Source organism: Haemorhous mexicanus, chromosome 5, assembly GCF_027477595.1.
Source record: "Haemorhous mexicanus isolate bHaeMex1 chromosome 5, bHaeMex1.pri, whole genome shotgun sequence".
NCBI classification, from domain to species: Eukaryota; Metazoa; Chordata; class Aves; order Passeriformes; family Fringillidae; genus Haemorhous; species Haemorhous mexicanus.
The window spans coordinates 40,668,861-40,696,145 of record NC_082345.1 but is presented as its reverse complement, the minus strand read 5'-3'; the positions used below and the strand labels follow the sequence as shown (position 1 = coordinate 40,696,145).

General features: G+C 40.0%; 1 protein-coding gene across 1 annotated transcript; it reads right to left on the bottom strand.

The window, feature by feature from the left end:
- Nucleotides 1-7,525: 7,525 nt before the first annotated feature.
- On the bottom strand, nucleotides 7,526-25,343 carry TSPAN8 (tetraspanin 8). The gene is made up of 9 exons (XM_059846919.1): nucleotides 25,196-25,343; nucleotides 24,915-25,103; nucleotides 19,461-19,520; nucleotides 16,766-16,888; nucleotides 16,062-16,136; nucleotides 15,874-15,981; nucleotides 14,047-14,190; nucleotides 10,681-10,764; nucleotides 7,526-7,805 (listed from the first exon to the last, which is right to left on the bottom strand). Exons 2-9 carry the CDS (start codon nucleotides 24,972-24,974, stop codon nucleotides 7,752-7,754), a joined length of 708 nt encoding a protein of 235 aa, XP_059702902.1. The 5' UTR covers nucleotides 24,975-25,103; nucleotides 25,196-25,343; the 3' UTR covers nucleotides 7,526-7,751.
- Nucleotides 25,344-27,285: the final 1,942 nt, after the last annotated feature.

Below are 27,285 nucleotides of genomic sequence, written 5' to 3'. Positions count from 1 at the left end.
TTTGAAGCAGAGCCAATTTCAGCTTGAAAAAACTGCTCTTGAAGTCTTTTGTCCACGGCTTTTCTCATCTGTAGCACATCTCCTATGTTAAAGCCACAGGCAATTCTTTTTCTCAGATGGTTTGTGTATTTCCTTGTGTATATATTTTAAAAATTATGTTTAAACAAGTTCATCACAATGTACTCTAGAATGGCCTCTTTATTCTATTGATGCAAATCCTTTTTCCCCTGGCTGAAAGACTGAGGACTGAGAATATGAGGAATATGAGAGAGGTAATAGCAGGAAGCTCCCTAGGTCACTGTAACAGCCCATGTGTAGAATGAGAGTAGAATCCTAAATCACAGGTAGAAGGTAATTCATCATAATTGTGCTACAGGGTATTAAGCATATCAGAGATAGCGCATCTGGATATTTTATACCTTGACTGGAGTACCCAAACCCATATCTGACTGACAATTTTCTGTAGCTAATGTGATGAACCCTTATACAATCTGGAATGTCTGTTAGAACAGAGGACCACTTTGTAATCCAACCACTAGAAACAAGTCTTTGTTTCCTTCCTCTTTCAGCACACTCTGTTGTGTTGTGTTCAGTAGTCTGTAATTTCTCATTTGTGCTGACAACCATTCCAGTCCGTGATCAGTTGGTGTGACACTGCAGGGATCCATCACACTTCAGTCAGGTTGAGTTGTAAACCTGTCACTCCTACAGCACTCCAGCTCATGTAATACACATTCTGGCTCCCTGAATTCCTCTCCCAGTTGCAACTAAGTATGTTATAAAATCATGGAATTAAAAAAATCATAAAATCATTTAGATTGGAAAATATCTTTAAGTTCATTGAGTCCGGGGATAAGCCCATACTGCCAAGTCCACCACTAAGCATTGTCCTTGAGCCTACTCATCTTTTAAATATCTTCAGAGATGATGACTCAGCCACTTCCCTGGAAAAAATTTTGTTGCTTGACAACCCTTTCCGTGAATGTTTCCTAATATCCAATCTAAATGGACCCTGGCTCAACCTGAGGCCCTCTTGTCTCAAACTATCTCAGCTCTGTGTCTCACCTGCCCCTTTCAGGTGCTGCTGTTTTCATTCCCTTTCTCTTCTGATGTTCTGAGCCTTGTTTCCACATGATCCTTACTCTTTGCCCCATTGGTTTGATTGTCTATAAAAGTGTACAGAAGTGTATAGCCAGGATACCAAGGCAGCATGCTCCCAACTCCATTCCTACAGCAATGGGAGAAGTGGTTGTAATTCCCTTCCTACACATCAATGTAGTGCTGGTACATTGCTTTGGTACATACATTTCTATTCCTTTTCACACCATTACTATATACCTTCTAGTAAACAACTTCTTCAGTCACTGGCTTTCTTTGAAAGCATCTCTTTTTATCCGGTTCCAAAGGATCTCAACAGTCTTTATAGCAGACACTCACCCAAGCAGGAAACAGAAGTAACTACTGGAAGTCCCAATGAACATGACACATTCATTTTCTTTTCATTCATTAGGCTCCACTTCCTAATATTTTTTCCTCTTAATACACTTCTAATCAATACTAGAGATAATAACCTTAGTATGTTATCAGTGCTTTTGACAGAAAACTATAAATGAAACCTCTTTTTTTGGACAAAATTAAGTACATTCTAAAAGATAGTTTTTTAACAGAGACAGTAGAAAGTACATTCAAATTCCTTCTCTTCCCCAACAAATCAATTCTACAAAAGATCCTCCCTGGTCTGAATTAACTGTAATAGTAAAGAACTTAATGTCAGGTTGAATAATGATTTCAGAGAGTTGCTGCTACTTTAACTCATTAGCAGAATGAAATAGAGTTTAGGAAACATTTGTATTAAAGCAAAGTAATATATTCAAGCTGAAACTTTAGCAAGAAAATGCAATGCAGCAGTGAAATAGTCAATATTCTTATATCAGCCTGGGTTTAGCTGATCTGACAAATCTTTTAGATAACAGACAACATAAAACACAGTTTGAAATAGTTTAGAAACACGTTATGTTCACTTAATAGCAGAAGTGAAACAGTACACTGACACTTTGGACCTTTTACTGTAACCCCTGCAAACCACTAATTAATCTTACGTTAGCAAGGTCACAGACTTTCAGTGTAAAGAGCTGGTGCACTGAAATGCCTTGAAATTATTTTATGAAGTTGTCTGAGAGTGCCCTTGTGTTTGTCCATGGTTTTTGTATTGTTGTTTTAACCAGTTTCTTCCATAGCCTTGAGTGTGCAAGTCTATTACCACAGTTTACTCTAATTTTCATGAAAAAATAGGGCAGTCTTTTCCAGTCTTTCACAGGTTAATGCAGATGAAGAAACTGGAGTCTCTCTAATGACTTATATTAGCTGAATTTGAGCTCCTCACAGATTAGGAAAGAAGAGTATTATATGTCTCTTATCCCTCTTAATGCACAAGGACCTTGTTTGCCTCTTATTCCTCTATGCCTTTTCTATGTCTCTGTTTCCTGTCTTTTAAAGAATTCTGGACTGCTCAAGCAAATGTTATAAAGTCTAGGAGTAAGTGGAGACTTGTATTTCTCTACAAAGAGAAAAAAATTTTAAGTGGATTTGAGACAGAAAGGAAGAGGAATGATTTTCCCATTCCTCCCCAGTGTCCAAGTTCAAATAGATAAAGGATTCAGCCTTATCAAGTGGTGAATGACATCACCCTTTTATCTTCCCAAGAAACCCAAGCAGGTTGAGCATTTTGCAAAACACACCAAGGGGTCAGCTTTCAGTTAAAAAAAGAAATACTTGAAAAGAACAAAAAGAAATTTCATCCAAACCACTGCACAAAAAAAAAAAAAAAAAAGAGTCTTTCAGTGAAAGGATGAGAATATTGCTATTGACAGGGGTGGGAAGAAAATATACCAGTTTACTTGATATTAAGAATAATCAAATTGCCATGGATAAAGCCAAAAGAGATCCAACCCTCCCTTTGGTCCCTGAATGGAATCCTAACGTAACATTCCCCCATATCAGCACATCCCAGTTCCCTCCTGGAGGAAAAATGTCCAGGCAGATTCTCCAGCCTGAATCTTTGCAGGGGTAGGTTTTGATTCTGGCCTGGAGCATTATTAGGTGTTTGTTCTCTCACTGACCTCCCCAAACAAGCCAAAGTCAAACATCCCCTCAGATGAGGAGGGCTGAATCCAGTCTAAATCAGCCGAGTTTCTCCCATGCCAGAAAACCTTGGTCTAAGCAGTTAAGACAGGTCTTACAGCAGAGCCAAAGAACTGGCTTTTAATGTTGTGGTTTCAATCCTATTTCAAAACTTAAACTGATAACCCTCCATCTTAATTTAAAAATGAGCCCTGCTGCCTCACTTAACCATGTCTCCAAAAATACTTTGGCCAGATCCACAGTTTCCTGGTGTCCTATCCAGAGGGAAAGTCAGCTGTTTCACCTCCTCAGTTTCATTCTCCAGGCATGCCCAGAGGCCATGCAACTACCACAGCTGTCTCTTGGTGTACCCTTTGGCTACCAGCTATGCTCTGATGAGCCCCAGCTTCTCAGAGGCCTGCATAGCAAGACAGATTTGGGGCAGATTTGGCACTGATTTAAAAACAGGTTGAATTGGCTTTCAACATGGCATCCAGGACACAAAGGTGGAGTGGGGCCAAATTCTCCTCATGCTGAATAGAGTGCAGCAAATTCTTGGATCTTGATAATATTTAATTTTTACTTTCTTTCAAGTTGACCTGTCCTGTTTTGTTTCACTCTTCTTCCATTTTTCAAAAATCATATTTCTTTTTGTCTATCTGCCTCTGTCTTTCTCTTCCTTATTTTTTGTTTCTAATAACAGGCTTAATAATGTTCACTTCATTGTTTCTGACATTGCTTTACTGACTCATATTTTGCCATAAATTATAACTTTTTTCTTTTTCTATTTGGGCTGCATTATCCCAAAAATCCAATCCTTTCTGAGAAATACACATTCCCCCCCTCCAAATCCCTCAAATGATTTCTTTGGAGAAATTTTGGCCCAGGTATGATGTCTTATCTGTTGCCATTAAATAGATGTTTGGTTTTGACATGATAAACCACCAGTGTGTTTTAAATAGACTTGGTTTTAAGGTGGAATTTAGCTCCATTGGCAAAGGCAGGGACACACTGTCTTTCTTCCTACCACTCTTTTTTAATACCATTTAAAACTATAATGATAAATGCTTTTTATCCCTTTGATATTTTAAAGAACTAAGATCTTGGACATGTGTCTTTCCTCTGTATGTTCTATTTTATGGGGTACCACTGAGATGAACATAACCTTGCATGAGATGGTTGTAAAAAACCAAAAAAACAACCTACCCCAACACCCCACAAAAGAAAACCCTTATGGTTTTATTGTTCTATCAAGGATTTATTGTCAAATTCCATTTCAGCAGTTCCAGACATCAGGATTAAAAAGTGTTTGTGGGCTCAGAAAAGTGTCCCATTTTGAGTCAATAGCTGACTATACATGTTCTTTGATAAGAATACAGAGGGGACTCCATGAAGGAGTGGTGCTGGGATCTCTGTTACAACATTGTGCACACCAGATGAATCTTATCCTATCAGCCTAGAGAGTAGGCAGGGCTCATTTCCTAACAGGCTGGATTAAGACTGAGCAAAAATGTCAATGAATCAATGAAGAATCAATGCACCTTCATGGAATATTGTACTAATGCTCTTTCCTGACTGATCAGTGCTTCTAAAGTTTTCAACAAGTTCAGTATTGTGGGGTGGGATTCATTCACTTCAATTCCACCTATTTGCAATGAAAATAACTCTCCTTACCTCTTTGGACATCTATTTTAGAATGAGATGGCTCAAATCCTAGATGTGTTTTTCCTCTTCAGTGATTATAGGGAGAGTTTAAATTCATAGCTCGGATATGGTGGTGGGGGTGGACTAGATGGTCTTTAAAGGTACCTTCCAATCCAAACCATTTCAGAATTCTATGATACAAATTTCTACTCTGTTATTTGGCAAATGGCCAGATGAATCTTATCCAGACAGATTTCTTTTTGTTTCACACTTAGCATTTTGCTGCTTCCATTGAAAACATGAGGTAGAAAACTTCAGGAGGCTACAGAACATCAGAAGAAAGTAAGTTTTGCAACGTCAAAGGCAATGGGCATGTTTCAGTGGCAAACCCACCTCAACAGCAAGCTGATAATATTCTGAATTACTTCATTGGCTCAATCCCATTTAAACAGACATTGTAGCAAACAATCATAGTGCTTTACTTTTATTCCTTAGAGCTTTACATAATAGAGACAGATTGAATAAATAAACAGAGCTCCAGATAAAATTCCTGTGTCAAAGTTCCCCCCTGAAGACAAATTTTTGATGCTGATTTTAATATCAACAGTTTTAATTGTTTTAACAAAAAGTCTAATGTATCATCATTATTTTGATGCAAGCAAATATTATTTTGAAGATTATATCCAAAACCAGGCAGTAGACAACCAAAATTTAGATGTATTACAGCTTGGTTTTACACATCTGGATCCCCAGAGCAGCATACAGGACCAGACTGGTATCTGAGTCAGCATACATTGTCAGTCTCATCTCAATGCTCATTACAAATTCATGCCAGTATTACTCAAGTTTACAGCTGCCTGAAGTTGACTCCTCCTGGCAGCAAGGATGAGCTGAAATTTCTCCATCATGTCCATCCATTAGTCTCATGTCCTTCATTCAAATAGAAGAACAGTCCTTCCAATGGAAAGGAGGAGGAAAAAGAGGAAGGTGCAATTCTTTCTTCATGTTGCTCTTATATTCTTTTTCTGTAGTGATAATCCAGGACTCCAGCTGCCATGCCATGATCTGGGTGATTCAGGCTCAGCTCCCAGGACTTCAGATCATGGATAAGATATGCACAGAAAAAAACACTCTGGGGAGGAGGAGGAGGAACTAGAAGCCAGCATTTCTTTTTCCAGTTAGTACAGCTGGGTTATGGAGTCATGGTTCTTCTCTGGTCCAACAAAGTTTGAATTCTTCTGGCACAGCTTCTGAGGTTCAGCAGAGGGAAGGACAAGTGCCAGAACTGTCTGGTAGCTAGATGACTTTCCTGGGAGACACATGTATTACTGAAAGCAGGATCACTGCTTGGCCTAATGGTCTGAGTGCTGGGGAAGGTTGGGGGATGGGACAGAAACTTCCTCTGGTTGACTTTAAAAAATACCTCTTAGCTGCAGATGAATTTTACCTGAACCCAATTCTGCTGGAGTAAGACATGGACAAAGGTCTCTGCTCAAGTGAAGATTTTAATGCCTTTGTAAGCAAGTTGCATTGCTTTGTCAAGATGGGAGCAGTCAGGGTGTGCTTCAAGACAGTCGAGAGCACCCAAGGGGTCTTTAGCAAGAGGAGCATGATACATGGTTATCTCTTAAGAGAAGCTGTGTGAGGTGTTTAAAGTTGCTATTATGAAGATGGGGGTCCAGCAGAGCTGGATAAATCAGCTAATCCCAACACACAGCAGGGAGGCCATCAGCCTGCCGTGTAAAACCCCAGCAGGTCCCTGTGGGTGTCATTAGACACCCTCACACCTTAAAAATCTTGTCCCTGAAGCCATTTCTGTTAGAGGGCAACCTAGGCCAGCAGGTCCCCAGGGCTTGGGACCACATGGGGTTCCACTGGGGTGGCAAGGCAGAGCCTGGTGCATCCCTCCATCCGGGTCAGGAGTGGGGCAGTGCAGGGCACCAGGGCAGCCCCTGGCACTTCCTGGGGATGGGCTGAGGCCACACTGGGACACAGGGGCAGGCCCAGCTTGGTGGGACTCCATGACCAGGCAGGGAGCTGGAGACCAGCCCTACTGAGACATGGGTGGGGCAGGGACCGAGCGGCCCAGGAGGCTGATGTGGTGTCCTTGCCATGGGAATGCTCAGGGAAACCGGGGTGGCTGGGCAGGGACAGTCAGGGCTGTCAGAACCTCAGGGCCCAAACACCCACATGCACTGGTCAGTCCAAAGGTAGGAAGGCTTTTTATGGCTGCTGCTGTGCTGCCAGCCATGCCCCGTGTTTGTCCACCCACTTGCCTTAGCTGCTCTGGGCAAAGCCTTACCTGCCTGACTTCTGTGCCTTGCCTCCACGTGGGCTTGGATTTCACCGCTGATGTTTATTTGCAAAACACATGCCACTAAATCCAGCTCCTTTATGCAGCCTAAGCACCTTTTGGGCCTGAGAGCAACCATCTCAGCTGCCAAGATACTGATTTAAACATCCCTAAAAGGAAGCGTGGCTTTCCTATTTGGTTCCAAGTTAGCTGCCCTTTCCACAGGTAACAAAACCCTAACCCACAGCTCTCTTAATGAAAACACCCTACTCCACAAGCACAGGTTCCCAGGGACCTGAGTTCCCTGGAGCAGCCAGCCACTGCATGATGGTTTGCAGCTGTTTATGGTGACTCTGCTGTGGGTGGTTTAACACTCATCAGGGCACGCCACATGGTGAACTCACTCTCAACATGACATAATTGCTGTCTTCGGGAAAAATAAACACCTCAGAAACACAAACAAAGATGTTTATAGTAAATAAAAAATCATATTCACATCATTAAGTCTTATGAAATATAAAGAGGTCATTTTGCAAGTTGTTAAGCATCCATGAGCACAAGGGCTGCCATTTTTATCAGAACAGCTGCCTGGGACATGCATATATTTATCTGAATGTGTCCATCCAAATTTCTAGCCCTCTTTCTAGAAAGATCTTGATTTGACTGGTGACATCATTCTGACATTTTCACAGTTTCATTTGTTCCCAATCTGGCAGTAGAGGGTCATAGAAAACACCAAACCAAGGATCTGGAAAACAAAGATATTTCTGGTATTACTCGGCAATTCTGGAAATCAACTGTTACACAATAGGAATATTTTGTTTGCAAATGTCTTGGATTTATGCAAGGCTGAATCTGCTATGTAGAAGATTTTTTTCCAATGTGCCTCTTACAGAATAGAGACATTTAATGAAGCCACTGTATACCACAGGTAAGACTGCAGATATTGTGGAGAAGTTTCATTTGTTGAAAAGATGGATTGCCTCTGTGCATGAGGACCCCTGTATCTCTGTGTGTTTAAAATGCAGTTGTTAGCTGTGATGGAGCAGCAATTACAGAGAAGTTCAAGAAGTTTGGAAAAAATTGAGCATTTTATTTTCCAGTAAAGTTAGAGGAATGTTCACTGTGTATTCTAAGGGTTGTCTCCTGTAGGGGGATACAGTATGGGTAAATGAAGGTGGTATAGAAGGTAATCTTATCCCACAATGAGTTGCAGCTGGACCAATTACTAAAGATTAGAAGCAGGCCTGATCTTAATAGGCCACGCCTGTAGCCAATGAGAACAAGTGGTATAAAAGAGTAGATTGGTGGGATCTGCAGTGGGAGGGGTTGGGTGGCTGCTGCAAGGACTGGGAGCAGGCAGTGCTTAGAGGAGCTGCCTGTGAGAAGCATTGAGGAGGATGAAGCTCTGGCAATATGAAATCCTTGCACTACAATGACATTAGAACTCATGCTATCTAAGACAACAGTCTCCCTTTAAAATCTCTCTTCTTTTCCGATGTCACTCTCTTCTGTGTAACCATGTGTGTGAAGTGTATGTATACAAGTGTATAAATATACATGTGTATACTGTATACAGGTATACATCTATAAACTTACCTCACTGTTTTGAGTTGCAAATGATCATGCAACAAATATTTTATATTTATCAGTAATGCACTTGGGATAGAAACAATAGTGAGTTCACTGAAGAAGCTGTTATGTGAAATAGAAAATTCAATAGAGTCACTTTCTGTTTGGGGAATTACTGGGTACGATTCCATGACGTGTGGCAGACAGCTGGTGAGATAGATCAGAAAGCTTCCTTCTGAATTTAAAGTTTACCAGTCTGTGAAGGTGTTCCACAAAAGTGGAAAGTGCCCAATTGACCCCATTTGAAGCCAGGAACACTGACATACATTATTTACTTAAGGAAGAGACAGAGAAGAGCATATGTAGCACAGAGGTATAGGTAAGAAAAAGGGATGGACTCACACCTGGAATAAACTGACAAGGCATCCCTGACATACTCTACCCACATTTGCACTTGCACCCAAATGAAACGGGGCCCTGCTTATATGTATAATTTTCACTAGTAGGATGAGCTGAAAGCAGTAACAGCTCACAAGTGGCAAAATGAAGCAGGCAGAGGGGAGAAGAGCACCTCTTTTTGTCTGGGATTTCTTAGAGCAGAGAGGTGGTTAAGCAAGTGGCCTTTGATTTGCAATTGCTTGAGTTAATATGGAAAGGCTAAATGTTTATCAAGTGCAAATTGCTATCTGACAATTTGTGCTGAGTCTCATATTGTTTATTCATGTTGTTTTCTGATCCTTTTATGACTGGGGAAGGCAGCCAGCACAGAAAATGCCAGCTGGAGAACAGGAAAGAATGTTGGCCAATGAACTAAAGGCTACAACCCACATAACTGCAATAACTAGAGCAAAGTGACTTATAATTTGCTTTAGGGATACAGATGCGATTTTACACTTCAATTATATTTTAAGACCATTTAATATCAGTGTATTTCACCTATTTTTCCCTCGAAGTAATCATATGGGTGAGAGACCTGACCGCCCACATATAGCTCCTTAAATACCAGAAAGCCTGTGCTGAGTAAGGAGTTGGTGGCCTGTACACTTCCAGTGCTGCAGCTGCGTAATTCTTCCCCCCTTATTACTATTTTCCTGGAAACACAGTTCTGAGTTGGGGCTCTTGCCCACTCTTCTGCCATGAGGAGCAATCCTCTGCCAATGATGTTAAGAAGTATTTGCTTTGAATAACAGACTGAACTTTCCAGAGCAATCTTTGTCATTTCTGTTTTTCCCTCAAACATCCACTGGTGGAGAGGGAGGGTGGAGGAAAACCAAGGAGGAAGAGTGAAAAGAAAAAAAAAATGACTGAAGAAAGCATCATGATAAAATCCCTAGTTTCTTTATCATTTTCTCCTATTCAAATCAAAATCAAGTAGCTGACTGGATAGCCTTACTTCTTTTCTTCCTCTCTTCAGAGAAAATCTTGCATGTTATTCTTCAGTGTATGGTGAGGAAATTAAAGGGAACAGTTCACATACTCTGTGGTTTTTTTACACAGGAATATATGGAGCATCACATGTGCGCACTCAGGCACATTCATGTGTCATCTTGATGCTTAAAGTTTTAATGCCTCAGAATTATAATTTTGTACCAAAACTTCTTTATGATAAAAATATGTACTCTAGGGGCTAAGTTTTCTTAGGAGATTACTTTTTCCTCAAGAAAAGATGAGAAAGAGGAGCAAATATCTGTCTATTCTTCCTCATGTCTTCTGGCGCTGTTTATTCACACACATCTCTGTACACAGGGCTCAGTGTCAAGGCACAGCCCAGCTTCAGGCCTGGCAATTTTTTGGAAGAAAATCTCCCATTTGATACACTTATATAGGCAGCAGGGTGGTCTGATCTCACCTGAAGTCTGCAGCTCAGCAGCCATATACTTTAATGAAATATGTTTATATGAATAACATTAAGGTTATAGCTAAGGTGAGAGGTGATTTTCCCTAGTCTATTAATTGAGCAAGCCATGTGTTTTAATCCCATTCCCAATGTGTTTCCAAGTAGAACATATTGCTTGTCAGCTACTAAGTATTTTAACAGTGTACACTGGTACCTCAACAACAGCCAGTCCAAAGGCGATCCCCATAACTATGACCAGATTGTCTTTAACTTGTTGCATAATCACTTCTCCACAGGACTGAAAAAGAAAACAAAATTATTAATTATAGGTAAGAATATTATCCTATAGGATATAGGAATAATTGGAATATATAGGAAAATATAGGAATATATAGGAATGCATCTTCTAAAATACTCTCAAACTCTCTCTCTTTAGCTCTGCACTAAAAAAAGCTATTTGAATTTACTCTGGCTTGTTGCTACTGAACACAAAACACACAGCTATGTGTACTTTATGCTCTGTGAAAGTCTTTGCCCTCCCCAGTATGAAGATTTAGTAGCTGACCGTAAAAAGCTACTGTTTTAAAGGAAGACATAGAGCTGTAATGCCTAATGTTTGCATTGTTTTCAGTTAACAAGGAAAGAAGTGTTCTTGCTTTCATTTGATAATCATTTGCTACTAGGAAAGAGTCAATGCAGCCAGCCATGACCAGGTCTGAAGGAAGCTTGTTTCCCACCAATGTTTGGATTTGAAGCTTCAAGGTTTATTATTAGACTTGGGATTAACTAAAAATATTTGGCTATAAAACCTGGCTTCAAAATTAATTTTGTCCAGTGTTTGGTGGTCTTAGGCTAGGGCTGGAAGGAAGAAAGTAATCAGCATGGCTTCATGAGTCCTGCCTGTTGAACTTGATTCCTTGTATGACAGGGTAACCCACCTAACTGGTCTTGGAAAGCCAGTAGATGTAAATTTTTGAACTTCAGCAAAGACTTTGGTGCTGTCTCTCACAGTATCCTTCTGGACAAAATGTCCAGCATACAGCCATGTTATGCCATAGGTGAGCAAGTGGCTCGTGGGTCAGGCACAAAGAGTTATACTAAGTGAGGTAACATCTATCTGGAGTCTCATTAGTAGTGGGATTCTGCAGGGCTCCATCCTGAGTCCACTCCTTTTCAACATGTTCCTTAACAACTTGAATGCAGGACTCGAAGGAATACTAAGGAAGTTTGCCAACAACACTAAACTAGGAGGAGCTGTTGACTTCCTCGAGGGAAAAGAGGCCCTAGAGAGAGAGCTCAACAAAACAGAGAGATGGTCAATCATCAATCGTATACAGTTTAACAAGGTCAGGTGCCAGATTTTGCAGCCCTGGTTATGTTGGGGTTTGACCTGGAAACAAGAGGCTGGAGAGCAGGCCTGCAGGAAGGGTCCTGGTCCATGGCAAGTTGAATGTGAGTCAGCAGTGCCATGGCAGCCAGGAGGGCCAACCCTGTCCTGGGGGACATCAGGCACAGCATCACCAGCTGGACAAGGGATGGGATTGTCCTGCTCTGCTCTGTGCTGGGGTGGCTTTGCCTTGAGCACTGGGGGCAGGTTTGGGCACCATAATATATGAAAGATCTAAAGCTACTGGAGATTGTCCATAGTAGGGCCATGTGAAGGGCCTTTAGGGGAAGCCACATGAGGGTGGCTGAGGACACTTGCTCTATTCACCCTGGAGGAGACTGAGCGGAGACCTCATTTGGGTCTTCAGCATCCTCATGAGGGGAAGCAGAGGGGCAGGTACGGATCTCTTCACTTTTATGAACAGTGAAAGGACCAAAGGAAATATCATGAAGCTGAGTCAGGGGAGACTTAGTTTGGATATCAGGAAAATATTCTTCACCCAGGGGGTGGCTGGGCATAGGAACAGGCTCCTCAGGGCAGTGATCACAGCACCAAACCTGACAGAGTTCAAGAAGCATTTGAAAAATGCTCTCATGGGCATGATGTGATTCTTGGGGCTGTCGTGTGCAGGGCCAGGAATTGGACTCAGTGATCCTGTTGGGTCCCTTCAGACTCAGCCTATTCTATGATTCTATGATTCTACAGCTAAAGTTCTGCCCAGAGCTACACTCCTTTTGAATACTTGCATAGTCTGTTCTTACAGTGACTACATCTTCTCTAGGCACTGACAATCCTCCTTCTGAAAACAGGAGGGAAAGCCAAGAACAGCTTAAATACATCCAAATTACATTACTGTTGCAATACTACAACTGACTTCTCTCTCCCCAAATATAGTTGTATTTTTTCACCATATTTCCTCTCTCACAATAAACACATGGGTCTTCTCCTTCTAGTTCTCCTAAAAATCTCTCAGTTAAGCTGACTCATACTGCACTGGATTTCAAATCTTTTTTCCCATATCAGAAGAGTTGGATATCTCTACTAGCATCTCACATCACCATGAAATCTGTGTGTTCATATAAGCAATATCTTGCACCTGCAGTAATTTCACAGATGGCTTCTCATGTGTCCTTTGAGGGCTTGCCTGAGGCCAAAAAGACGTTAAAGTGTGGCCAAAACACCCTCTTTGTATACATCTTATTTCCAGATTGGGTTCTGGTATCCTCTACTTAACCAGATTGTTTCATTGCATTAAAATAGTATTTGCTTCTGTGGGACTACACGGGGAGGAAATTACTGCTCGGGCAGGACCTGATTAAGGAGCTGTGCAATTAGAGAATTGTGCAACCAGAATGGGCATCTGCTAAAATCTGCTTGGTGCTAGGTGCATACTGGCAAAATTTGCACCACCAGCTTTCTAAAACTTCAATTACTTTGTGCTATTCAATTATTTTGTGCACTTCTTTTTAAATATTTTTTTCATATCCATAGAGTCCAGATTTGCTTATAATGAGACAAGTAAACTATGAAATTTGTTATTTGAGATCTCTACTGTCTATGAGATGATACTCTTCTAAGTGTGCTTTCTTTTTGCTTGTCACCAGATATTTTGCCTTATTACATTAATTAAGAATTTCAAAAGGCTGTAGTCGTAAGAAATCTTTGAATATTCTGCCATGAATCCCACAATATCTAAGGTTTCATTCCAGCAGATCCTACAGAAGGAGTGTGGGTTTTTTAATTAAAGAATTATTAAACCCCAAAGGTCTTGCATTTAATGTGTTTGATTTTCAATATACCTAAGCATTTTGAAAGTCTCTAAGTCAACACGTCTACTAGCACAATGAGCCTGGCTGGGAGCTTAGCCTTTGGAGAGAGGAATGAGAACCAAAGGGTTGCTGGTGTGCAGCTCTGACCCAGGGTCATACCCTGACCCCAAAGTCAATAATTTTCATCAACAGTAGCCATGTAGATTGCTAAGGGCCTAAACTGGAGAGATCTCAAGAAGAGGAAGGAGCAGAGTTATGAACAGTCATTTCTTAACAGATGGTGTGGGGGTAATTCTGGCTAAGAAAGAGAAAGCAAAACTTTGCCTGTTCAGAAAGATACAGAACTCCTGACTAGGCCAGTCACCAGGGATAATCTTGGGTTAAAACGTGGCTCTTTGGAAAGAGGAGTGAACATTTTTCTCACTTTTTTATAGATGTATCTGCCTTTATTGTAGATGCAGAGGTCTGATGATGATGGGTTCTCTACTTCACACTGACAGATGTCTTTTTGTTTGTCAAAATTTTGTCCCCAGTCTTCAGGTCCATTCTGCAATCCACAACATTGGTACTGCAAGAAAGGAGTAAATGTGGAGAAGAGTTTAAAAAGATGTGATTTTCAGTATAAAGAGAGCAGGTGAGGGAGCTGATAGGAACAACAAAACACAAATTTTATTTCACCTTTTGCAATGTGGAAGTTTTCCCAAATTGGTTATGTCTCAAATACCCTTTACATTTCTATACCATTTATAAGAATGTAAATGCATACCCTTTTTTTAAAAAAAAAAGAAGACATAGGAGAAAAAAGACCAGATTTTCAGTATAAGATGCTCAAAAAACATTAACATTCCATAAAGCTAGTAATTATCAGTGCCAGAATGGAACTAGAGCACTGGGTATAGTATTATTTTAAAATCAGCCTGCTTTCTGTAGGTTGTACTTGAAGAAGGTAAGTTGCCAGCTCCAGTAACATCCACATTTCACATCTTGAAAAGCCAGGCTGGAAATGTAAAATTCAGTCACATAAAACTCTGAAATCTAGAAAAATAACCTCTTTGAATGATGGTTATCTCTTTAAATTGGAAATGGTCTGAGGAGACCAGGGCTCCATTTGGGGTTTGTGAAACCTAAACCAGGTGCAGTTTCACTTCATGTTCCACTATATTCAAACCACTAAAGCTCAGAGGTGCAAACTTGGGTTTCAGGTCCTCCCTCTATTAAAAAGCAGCTGGAAATGTTCACATAATTTTGTATAAAAGCAAAGGCTGTGGGACATAATACAGCAGTCCTGTTACATTTAAAAATTAAAGCAGTGATTAGGGGATTTTTCATTTTGCTCATCTCTCCAGAGGGCTTATTATATCAGAAGAAATAAGCTGTCTCAGAAGCAGAGGACAAGGCTGGAGATGGAATGGGGAAGGAGAAGTGGAAGTAACATGACACCTAAATATTGTTCCTTATTTGGTTTTCTTTCATACAGCAGTCTTTAAAAGCATAAAAATTAACTTTATGTCAATCCATAAAAGCAATCACCATTAGGGACTAAAAAACCAGAGCAGCAGGCATTCTGTCAATGTACAGACCCAGGTACCTGTGGGAGGGGAGGGGTGTATGTTGTCAGTCATCAATGAGATTCCAGGGTGTTCTCTGTGAGATACCCAGGAGCAAGCTCACACTAAGCATCCACCATCTGGGGTCTTGCAGGATGGGAGCACCAGGAAAAGTGCAAGCACAATAAAAATAAACTTCTTATCATATTTTCTTCCCTCTTCTAACACAGTAAAGTGTGGCATTTAATGACTTCATAGCAGTAGGTACTCCAAGTTAAATACACTCCTGATGTTTTCCTAATTCCTGGGGTACACTTTCCTTAAAAGTACTGGAGAGTTCTTATTTGGGATACAGTGAAAGATCAATGTTCCTTCAAAAGGGAAAGCTGTAAGAAAGGGCCATGCAGTCCTCTCCTAAAAGAGTTTACCTAACTGTCAGTCTTACTTGCATGTGGTGTGCCCTTGCTTCATTGCTCTTACAGACAGCACTATTGCACAAAGAAATCATCACAGGAAGACCCTGTCCTATCAAGAGAACAGAAGTCCCTTCTGTGGTGTTTCGACTTGCCTTTAAGTCAGACCCTTTCCCATCCCCAGGGAACGAAATTCAAATCTGCAGCAGAGTAGTCATAAAATGAAGTGGAGACAGATACCAAAGATGAGACAGATAGAAACAACCCCTTTGTTTTTTTATTTTTAATTACCGCTTTCTGCAGCTTCTGGAATTCTTCCTGATACTCTTTATATTCTCCTGTAGTACTTTGCAGTGCACTCACACCTTCATTTAGAGTAACATTAAAGAGTTCTTCGACCTGCAAGTTAAAATATATTACTAATTTTTTGAGAATAAACTATATGAGGACATCAATGAAAATATAGAATAATACTGTACCTGAGGTTTGTACACTGCTCCTAAAACACCTGCCGTGACCTGAAGAATCAGTATCAGAAGCAGTGCAATAAAAAACTGGGAAAAAACAAAAGGGTAGAAAACTATATTACTTTTGACCAAGGTGATATAATTTCTTTTAAGTTAATATTTATCTTTCATGTGCTTGAATAACCGTGTAGGTAGAATGATTTTCCAGTCAAAGCTGCTCCAACTATTTCTTCTTTGATGATAAGAAAAACTGGTGCTCAAGACAGAGTGTGCTCAGCTGGTGATCAAAACAAGGCACACGCCAGAACAGTGTCATGATAACAGTGTGTAGGTGAGAGTTGGGCAGGAGGACAGGGAGGACATTCTAAGTGAACCAGCAAAGAGAGGGCTGGGAATTTAGAAAATTAAATAGAATAGGTAATGGGTGAAAGCTGATGAAGGGAACTTGGATGATGTCTGGATGGGAAAAAAGCTAATGAGTAACATGCTCAAGTCTCTCTGGACCCTGTCCTCTTGCTGATGAGACCAACCATAATTGTTACCACAACAGAATTTAGAAGGGGCCCAAACTCAAGGTGAGCAAAGAAAACACAGGATTATAATCACGCTTTTGGTTAAATTAAAAGGTGCCCATCCTCATTTGATACTTGCAAGTACTCTATCCATCACATGTAGCTGTGGCCTGTAAAAGGTGGTCAGATGTTTTTCTTTCCTACCAACATCAGCATGCACCGGCTCTCCTTTACAGCACCGCAGCATCCGAGGAACCCAAGGATCATGATGATGGCGCCGACAGCTATCAGTAGATTAACTCCTCCAAGCATGCTGCTGTCTATCCCCTGAAAAGAGAGAGGAAAAACAATCTTTCAGCTACAAGAAGGTCCTCCTAAAAGCATCTGCATTCCCCAAATCAAGATTATTATTTTGCAACTGATAATTATACCGAGTAGCAACCTATGGAGAAATTGTGATCCATAAATAAACAAAGCTCTAATACTCCCTTCTCAAATCTTGTGGTGGAGAGCTTTGCAAAATATGTTTTTTTCACAGCCTTTGTTTCTGCACAAGATGAAAATCAATTTTGCAGAGTAATTGAATAAATATAGATCTTGTGTCATTAAAGCAGCTTTTTAGTTGGTTTTCAGTCAATGAATCTTTGCTTTTTACTGGAAGTGGGAGACTTGATTACCTCAAAACCTCTCCTTCATTAACCCAATGTTAAAGAAAAAAGTCTCTGTTTGCCATTAGGAGACCAGGAACATACTCTCTGACTGTTCCTGAGAGAACACTTCTCAGAGTGATGCTGCAAATATTAGAGAAATAGTTAGATGTATTTTCCAAGGCAGATTTCTTTTACCTCTTTTTTTTGTTTTCTCCCAGGCTTGTTCTCTAATATTACCCTCAGAGATGAGAACTTTATTTTGATGTGTGATGCATTCAACTAAACAATTCATATGCCTCCATATTATTAAATATCAAATTATTCAGTTCCCACAGGACTGACTAAGGCCAAAGGCCTAAAGACAGAAAAATGTTCAAAGAATATTTTCCAGTGATACTGGTGCCAAGATTAGCAAAAATGTCTGGAAGTTGTCACATTTATCTTCTGATTGAAATTGCAAAGGTATATAGACAAGTATAATTTGAAGAATTTGTTCTTTCCCTTTCCAAGTTGGACTGAACCTCCTGTTATTTATTCTTAGAAAGCTCTATTCATCTACAGCCAAATCCTTATGGCCTGCTCAATTATTACTGAGGCGAAACATACATTGGTTTTGAATGGGAACTTTGCATGCCTGGAGGCAAAAATGTGAGAAAACGCTTTCAATTTTGGTCCTGACTCTTAATTCAAAGGTTTTTGGGGAGTAATAAGTGTTGTTTCAGGAAAGCAGTTTGACAACATTTAAATATTCTTTTCTGAATAGGAAATCTCTCAAAAAATAAGATTTGGTAGTGGTTTTGGTTTTCCAAGCTCCATTGCATCATTTGAGCCATCATACCAGAGACTGTCAAGTATCAAGTATGGCAGTTTTAGCTTTTAGTAAAATGTTGATTGAGGAATGAAAGTTGTGATTTTTCCTCTTCCAGAGAAGAGAATGGCAGAGCTCTCCACCATGACCTGATTTACCCAATGACACAGTGTCATCTTGAACCAAGTTCCCTTGCACCCATGCTTTGCCAGACATGAGACATCTGGGACTGGCTAAGGGTAAAGTGCCATCAGCCACACGGCAGGGAATGTACAAAGCTATCTTTTTACCTTCACCATATTTTTATTTCCACGTGAGAAAATACTGGTTTAAAAGTTGTTGTTCTTAACTGACAGACTGTGCTAGAGCAACAGGGGAGTTATCTGTAGAATTGCAATGTAATCTATACTAAAGGCTCAATCTGAAAGTTAAAAAAAAATATGCCTCTGTGTGACACCTGGTTGTTTTTTCATTTCTCTGGCCAAGAAGTCTTTTTAGAAATAGAAGTATGCAAATTAAGCTTTCAAATTAATTTGCATTTCTATGTCCCAAATTGATTTGAAAGAATGTACTGCTTAAACCTTAGAGTCAGTGCCAATGGTACTCACTGGGCAAAAGGGTCCACTGGACCATGGGGTCTTTGAAACAACAGGACCAATCTCTGCTGCATGCCTGCAGGATGGAGAGCTCCTCAAGACTGTATTTTCCCTAGCTTTGCAGAAAATAAAAGTCATAATATCTGAAGTAATTTAATAGCCCATACAAAAAAACCATGAGGGCAACTCAGGGTCTTTTTCCTACCCTCCAGGAGGAGTTTTAGGACATTATAATCCTAGATTCTTGGACATTTAAAACTCTTTATATATAAATATGAGGAGAAAAGGATAAGGTGTTTTTAAGGAGCTGTTGAAAATTGAACGGAAAAATCCTTTCTCCCTTTCAAAGTTGCAGTTACTGGGGAAATGAAAATTGTGTTATTGAACATAGTGAGAAAGATAAAAATATTCCTCACAAACATAAGGAGTAACCCTAGGAATAGATATGACTATACTATTCTAATAGGGAAAAACAGGGAAAAGACTATGAGCACGTCTCTTCATTATTCTCTCTAACACCAAAATCATTAACAAAAGCATAATTATTTTTCATCAGAGGTGAGAGACGCATTTTCAAACAGAAATCTGTGTGCATCTGCATGAAACTACATTAATAACATTGGCAGCTACTTCTCATAGTCATGTATCTCTGCTTGCATCAATCACTTTATCTGACTACCTGCACCATGATGTTTCATCTTAACCTCATAAAATGCATTCCTCTTCAGCCACACAAACCACCTCAACAAAAACATAGAAAATTTGTGGAAATTAAGATGGGAAATGAAAGTATATGCAGTAGTTTCCACATTTTACATGGTGCTGGTATGACTGCATGCATTTACCTGCTGAGCACTGCGAACACGCATCCATATAGAGAATCCCAAAATGATGCAACCACACACCTGTGGGAGAAAATAAAGAAGACAAGTTAGAAAGGTCAGCAACTTTTTTACTAACATTCAGTATCCAAATTGTACCATATGCTGTCCAAACTTCTGAAATCACTTGTTTGGCAAAGCAAAAGAAACATGAATTGTTGGAGCAGAGAATATTGATTCATTTCCAGGAAAATTCGTAAGTGTAGTTAAATCTTCAGGTATGCACCAAATCCCTGATGTTTCCACCCCAGAGGACTACACATTTACATGATGATTTATACATGTGTTTGGGAAGCACACAGAAATTCCGTCAGATGAGAGAGAAATATAAATTGCTATTGTATGTATAAAACGTGTCTGTAAAAATTGTTGTTTCCTGAATAATGGAAACATGAGATTTGATAAGGGATGTTTGTGTATCTGCTGTTTCTAGCCTTATTCGGGACACTTATCTGGAGACATTCTCTATGGTAAACCTAACAGGAAAAGTTCTAAATAAATTCTTTTTGCTGTTGCAAATGCAGCAATATCTGGCCATCTCCAATCCTTAGAACAGGTCTCATAAAATGCCTAGAGTATATGTCCCCATTATAATTTTACAGAAAACAGACAAGTACAACTTGACCTTGTACATATGAATGTTTGACCAGCATGACTTTCCTTAAGATGTTGAAGTCAGGGAAGGTGAATCACAGGTCCAGATACATTCCTTCATTTCTAGTTGTGCTCCTATTTCATTGATCATTGAGGTACTGTTCCCCCGTGCGCCAGTCACTCTATTCCTAACCTTGTTGTTGATGAAGCTCACACAGAATTTCTCTTTATTAAGTGTTGGACATAGGTAACCAGGAGGCTACTCAGGAGTGAGGATTGTGCCTACTGAGATGACTAGTAGGAAAGAGACCTCAGTGAGGACCAGAGACAAGTCAGATTTATAATTATCTCCATCCGCCATTAATACTCAAGTCATAAATGGCCCTGAAATTTTGGTATGAAGTTCCCTTGAAGACTGGGACTATTGAAATTAAAATAGGGGGGTTTTTACGTGGTTTAGATATTTTTAAAAAAAAAAAAACTTTCTCCACAGAAGTTTTCATATAATATTCAGTATCAAAGACATTAATGAACTTAGCAGATCATTGAATTCGGAATAGGGCCAGCACTCAGACATGGGTACCACACATTTTCCTGCTTTAAGTAAAGCTCCTGTAAGTACATTTTAAACATGAAAAGGAAAGCTGTACAATCAATGACAACTATAACATGTTATCAAATTTAACTAGAACTCCCCACTGAAGCCTTTTGAATCCTGCTGAATTTGCCAAGAAACTGGTGGTATATTTCTGTACATTTCAGTCTTGTTCAGCAGCACTGTGTGAGGGAGGTGGCTATTCACTAGATAACATGGGCTTGGTAATGTGAAATTTTCCACTGAAGCATCTCTTGCTACAAATCTAAAGAGAGCTTTTTTGTTATATAGGACCTCCCATTAAAATACAGCAGAGTAGTAGAAGCAAATTTAGCTAAATGCACAGGAACACATCCATCAAATAGGAATGCTACAATATTTTCTTGACTTAAAAATAGAAACATCATTAATAAATCAAAATTTTAGTAAGATGTGCACATATTTTAATTTTAAAATAGAGTTGGTTTAGGTTGATAAAAAAATGCTCAATTTCTGTAAAATCTTAATGGTTTATTTCTAGTTATTTTCATAATATACAAAGTGTACAAAAACACATAAAGAAAAGCTTTTAAATAGCAAATCTGTCTGTTCCTAAAGAGTCCAAGTTGAACATGTCAAGTTCAAGTTGAACACTCCAAGTTGAACAAGTTTGCTGCAATATTCCATCTTAAAGTTTTCTTAAAATACAATTTCAATTAAATAAACTTTCATTCCAGGAAATTTCATTTTTAATGAACCGCTAGTGTTTTCTGATAGAATAAAATGATCTTCTTTGAAAATGTCTTCACCCATTTTCCCAAAATTAGCTGGCTATCTTATTTTAGCCATAATCCTTGATAAAGAATCAGTGATCTTATCTCAGTCTCATAAATTGATCAGCAAGAATACTGCTGTCCCTCACATTTGGTTGGTCCTTCTCAAGCTTTCAATTTTGGCATGAGGAGGAAATACAACTCAGTTGGTTAAATCAATATCACCTCAGATGAGCCTGACATAGTGCTGAACCAACAGTATATTAAGACTCTGCAATTCTCACAAGTACCAAATTTGTGGGGAATTTCCTCCACTGGCACACCCTTTTCAAACAGTAAGTTCAAGTATATCAGGAGGAGCTTTTACAAGGTTGCTTCTGTTAAAGAATATATATGACTGGCATACTTCCTTGAGACAGCTGAAATGACAGCTCTAGGCAGGTCCTACAGAGAATGTGTCTCTGGCTCAGCAAACCTGCTAAGCTTGTCTTGCTGCTTCAGGGTCTGAAATGTTTGCATTAAGGTTCAGAGAAGGGGCTACTTTGTAGATGGGACTGCAAGTCTGGTATTAACAGCTGATCAAAGATGCTCTGTCACTAACCACGTTGCTTCAAACAAGCATCAGACATCAGTATTCAGTGAAATAAAATAGGTAATCCTACAACTTTGCATGATGTGGAGTAACAGAAGTTGGCACAATGAGGACAGCAGGTGAGACTGGATATCCTGCAAACTCAAAGAAGGGAAAGAAGAAAAATCTGGTATGTCTTAGGTTTAATGCACAAAACTGACAAGGATTAATTTAAGGACTGTTAGAAACTCCATACAGGCACCCAGTTCCAAAGCACAGATCTTCAAAAACCTGCAACAGTCTGCTGTTTTTCACCAAAGTGGGAAGATGAAAAACTCTATTTGTGTGCTGGAGGCCAGCATGGGCCTGTAGATGCCCGGGGACATGCATCATGTAGTGAAGCCATAGTCAATTTGCAGAGCTATCTTAGACTATTCCAGGGGTTACACACTTAGTGTGATGCTGCATGAGCTGCTTAGAAAACGTCATCAGAAGCCTAGAAAGCTCATTCCTGAGTCTCTTAGGAGAGGACACTCCCTGAGAGATTGCAAAGGGTGTAAAATGAGAACACCAGGTAAGTACGCAACTGTCATTCTTATCCATTTAGGTCAAAGTCACCTTCGTTTCCCAGTATCAGTAATTTTCCACTGGTTAACTGCCTTGAGTACTAGAGAGCAGCTGTGGGACGAGTGGCTCTAAAGTCATCTCTGTTCTCTCAACCTTACTGTTGCAGTTTAGTGATTTCCATAAATTAGAGACAAGAATGTGAACCAAAAAATTCCGTTTCATTATATTTCTGTCAAGCCATACTGTTCTTCCCAATCTTGATCATGGTAAACTAAACATTTGCCTAAAAATAATTAACTATAGCTGCATTCCTTTCCTCCTCTGTTTCATTCTTCCCTACCTTAATAGTGCTAAACACCTTCCCTGGAACAGTTAACTACAGTTGCATTCTTGTCCTCTGTTCCATTGATGCAGGCACATGCACATTGAATGCTCTCAGCATTTTCTTTCTCAGAATACAGTATAGATTTTTCAACTTTGGTATAAAGATAGGAGGAAGTTTGTTTCACACATGCTTGTTTCAAGACTCCCCCAGGATCCAACCCCTTCTTTCTCCCTAGGAAATCCATACTGTCCCTGGAGGCATAGGACACTAATCCATTGTTCATTCCAGAAGTAGTTTGGAGCTTTTCTAATGCTAGTCTGAGACATTTGTCCATGTTTTAGCTCACAGTAAACACAGATGCATGTGAGCAGGTGTGCTGGTTTTGGCTGGGTTTATTTTCTTCACAGTGGCTGGTATATTGGTTTTGTGCTGAACACAGGGTTGATAATATAGAGAAGTTTTTGCTATTGCTGAGCAGGGCTTACATCAAGTTTTCTTTCTCCTTTCATACTGCTACACTGGTGAGGAGACTGAGGGTGCATGGGAGCCTGGGAGGAGACACAGCCAGGATAGGTGACCCCAGCTGACCAAAGGGATGTTCCAGACCATTTGACATCATGCTCAGTAGATAAAGCTGGCAGAAAGAAGGTGGAAGGACATTTGGAGTGATGGCATTTGTGTTCACAAGTAAACACTTCACTCAATGAGGACCTGCCCTCATGGAGATAGCTGAACACCTGCCTGCCCATGTGAGACAGGAAATTAACTATTTGTTTTGTCTTGCCTATATGGCTGGCTTTTGCTTTCCCTATTAAATTCTATATGTCAACTCACTAATTTTCCAGCTTTTATGCCTTCAGTTCTCTCCCCAGTCCTGCTGGTGGGGGAGTGAGTGAATGTTCGTGTGGTACTTGGTTGCTGGTTGGGGTCAAACCACAAAAACAGGAAAAAACTTCTTGAGGAACAGGAAGTGAAATTCAGAAACTTACGGATTCTTGTAAATACTTTTGCATAAAAACTTCAACATAAATGTCAAAAATCTTCAATCTGCCTTCATTAAACCGAAGGAAGAAACTGGGGCAGACAGTCCAAACCATCACTGGTCTGTCAGGAATTTCTTTGCGAGGCCCATAAGTAATCAAAGAATTTGGGCTAGCCACAAATTTTCCAAGGCTACTGTTTGTGGTCCCTTTTGAATGGTATCTCCTTTTCACTTGAAAAAAATCCCTTGAGGCAAAGCCCATAATATGGCTAGTAGTTCCGCTTCTGGTTTCAGTGAACCCCTGGTGAACCTGACAAAGCTCTGTCAGGAAGTCTGACAGTGAGGCTGTACCATGAGAGAAATGTTCTTTAACTCAAACCTTTCCAGAGTTTTCAGGACCTGAAATTCTTGCAACCCAGCTGAGATGCAGTAAGTAGACAAATACGGTTCAAATAACACCCAGAAACCTGCCTGCTGTGCTGTGCTGTATCGGCCTTGGTACAGCTGTGGCAGTACTGCCAGCACATACAATCTTAGAAACATTCACTGCCCACCATCAGAAACTAATTATGCACTAAATGTAAAGCAAAGAACCACAAAGAAGGCTGTGAAAACCATTTATCAATTAGGAGGCTAAAAATTCAAGTAAATTTTCCATATTTTCTATTGCAACTGCCTTTTCAGGATCTTGCACACAAAAAGCAGCAATAAAAGGAAAACAACAGTGCATTGTTATTGGAGAGTCTCTTATCTTCTGACTGAGATGAGTGATGTCCCTTGACATGAGGGGCACAAGATGAACAGGGAGACAGATTTGTAGCCTGTCTACTTTTAAATGCAGAAGGAAAAGTGTTTAGATGGAAAAAAACAAAGGGAAGGGCAAAAGTTAAATATATTCTCCCCTCCCTGATTTAGAATCATACTCTGGTTCCACTTATGCTCTATTTTCTTTACAATTTCTTTAACTGCAGTATTCAGATAATGGGGAACACATTTCCTACATCATTAATAACAGTTTAAACACTGACTTACCCAAAAGAAAAAGTTGAAGATGAACATGGAGTACTTCAGGCATTTGCTTACACCCGCCATTTCCAACAAGCTGAGACAAAAACAAGTGCTGCAAAAGAAACTTTCCTAAGAGTTTGACCTCGATATAGAAGTTGTTCTTGTGTCTTCAGAAAACCTCTCAAAGCACATCAAATACACCGTGCTCTGCTCCTGAAAGCAAATGTTACAACCAAGTCATCCACAATTGCTTAAATAGTTGCTTTATCACAGGTAAATATTAACCAAGCATAAGGGAACACTACCAGCTGTTATCACCAAGTCTCCAGGTTCTTACTGTGTCTTGTGATTTGTACTTCTCTGTAATAATCCTGTGACTTGTCCTACGCCTCAAAAGTAAATAATGAAGCAGAAGTCAGTTTTAAGAGGTGAGCACAGAAGTATTTTGCAACCTGCTTTTATGAGGAAGTTGAAATTATTGCATTTCCCAATCCTTTACGTTGCAGGGTTTACTCTTTCACTGACTAATGCTTACTGCCAGCATTCATTCAGTTGCGTTCACACTTCCACTTCAGATGTTCAACCAGTGTGAAGGGATGAGTCTGCTTTATCCCAGGAGAGGAGGGATAAGGAATCTGCCAACGTTTGCTCCCTCTGAGTATCTTCTTCGGTTCCTTTTCCTCTTTCCCAGCAAGTGAGGACCCCAGGAACCTGAGCACTGTGGTGCACAAAAGTCCTGCTGTGCAGGTTTCCAGAGGCATTTGGAACCCCAGCACAGCAACCCTAGTTCTGGCACTGGGTGTGGGATACCTCTCAGCAATAGGAGCTAGGCTCATTCCAGAAAGCAAGGCAGTAAGCCTCTTTCATTGGGTTTGGGCTTTGTCTTGATTGTTTTCTTCTGTGTCCCTCCAACTAGGAATCCTGAGGCAAAAATAGAGGTATTTTTTCTGTTTTTTTTCCTATCAGCCTATTTTCTGAAGAAGCCCCATACAGCAGTGCTTGCAGAAATGAGGGTCAGACACAGGTTTCTCTGAGTTTGTCATTAAAAAAAAAAAGCTTAAATTTTGAAGGTGAATACAGTGTGAGAGATTAAGGGAACACTGATCTGAACTGATTTATGAAGTCCACTTGGCCCAAACCCAGTTTTCAGTCTTCAATGTCAATCCCGTTCCTCAGTTCCAGTCTCTGTACTTGAAAAAAATGAGAAGCATTAGTATATAACACACTTATAGATGGTGACAAAAAGATGTAAATTAGAATCTGGCTTTTGTAGGATCCACAAACAAACCCACCAGTACTCTACATATAAAATAATTCCCTCCAGCTGCCCTCTTAACCAGCTTTCCCATTTTCAGGAGTGTATCTATACCTGCCTCTAACTTCCTGTGCTCCTTTCTGAGGTAATACTCTTTGCTATAACTCTAGGATATCAACTGTCTCACTACCTTATTTCAAATATTCACCCTAAATCTGAGAATGTTCCTAAAAGTAATTGTGCTCATGAGATACAGATCTTGTAAGGATTAGGAGAAACAACTGTGTGGTATGGTTTCCATCTAGCACGCTCCACAAAGAAGTAAATTGAGAAATGTGGGTGTCTTTATGGAGGGATGCCATAGCCACAGATGAATAATGAGAAATGTTTAAACAGCCATATAAAAATGTATGAGAAGGACCATGAAGGGTAGTAAGGGAATTACAGATGATGCAGGATTTGAAAAGACAAGTCTGCAATCAGACCATACAATTGCAGTAAAGTAAGTTTATTGTAAGTAAGTGGAGTTTGGAAATTGCACAAGGTACCAAAAACGACACTGCTGTAAATCTTCACCCAGAGAAGGTACTGATGAAGGAAGGCTGGAGCCACAGCACTGCTGTCTCTGAGATGCTTAGCCCAGGCATTCAGTCAGAGATGTCTGAGGGAAAATGTGCTGAGGGAATAATAACATAGGAGGCAAGAATGAGCATTCACACTGGCTCTTCAAAACAGGACAGTGTGCAAGGACCTTTGACACGCCCAGAACTTCTGCTGTTTTCTTGGTTTTGATTTTGGTGGGTTTTGGGAAGGTTTCTTGGTGCAGGTTGGGGTTTTTGGGATTTTTAGGGGATTTTGGGGATTTGGGGTTTTTTTAATAAGCCTATTGAACATAACCACAAGCAAGTCCTGGTAAGATCCCAGCTTACAACATGCTAAACTACAGCTGCTGAACAGAAACTCAGTATCTGACTTCGCTGCAATTCCTACATGTTTCATATCTATATTTAAGAGTATCTCCAGTAAAAATATGCAATCTAAATTTAGAAGCAAACAAGCAGTTTCCAATAAATGACAGATTTTCAGCTTAAATCTTCCATATCTTTGCCTAATTCCTATTTCCTGGCTACACTGTGCTTT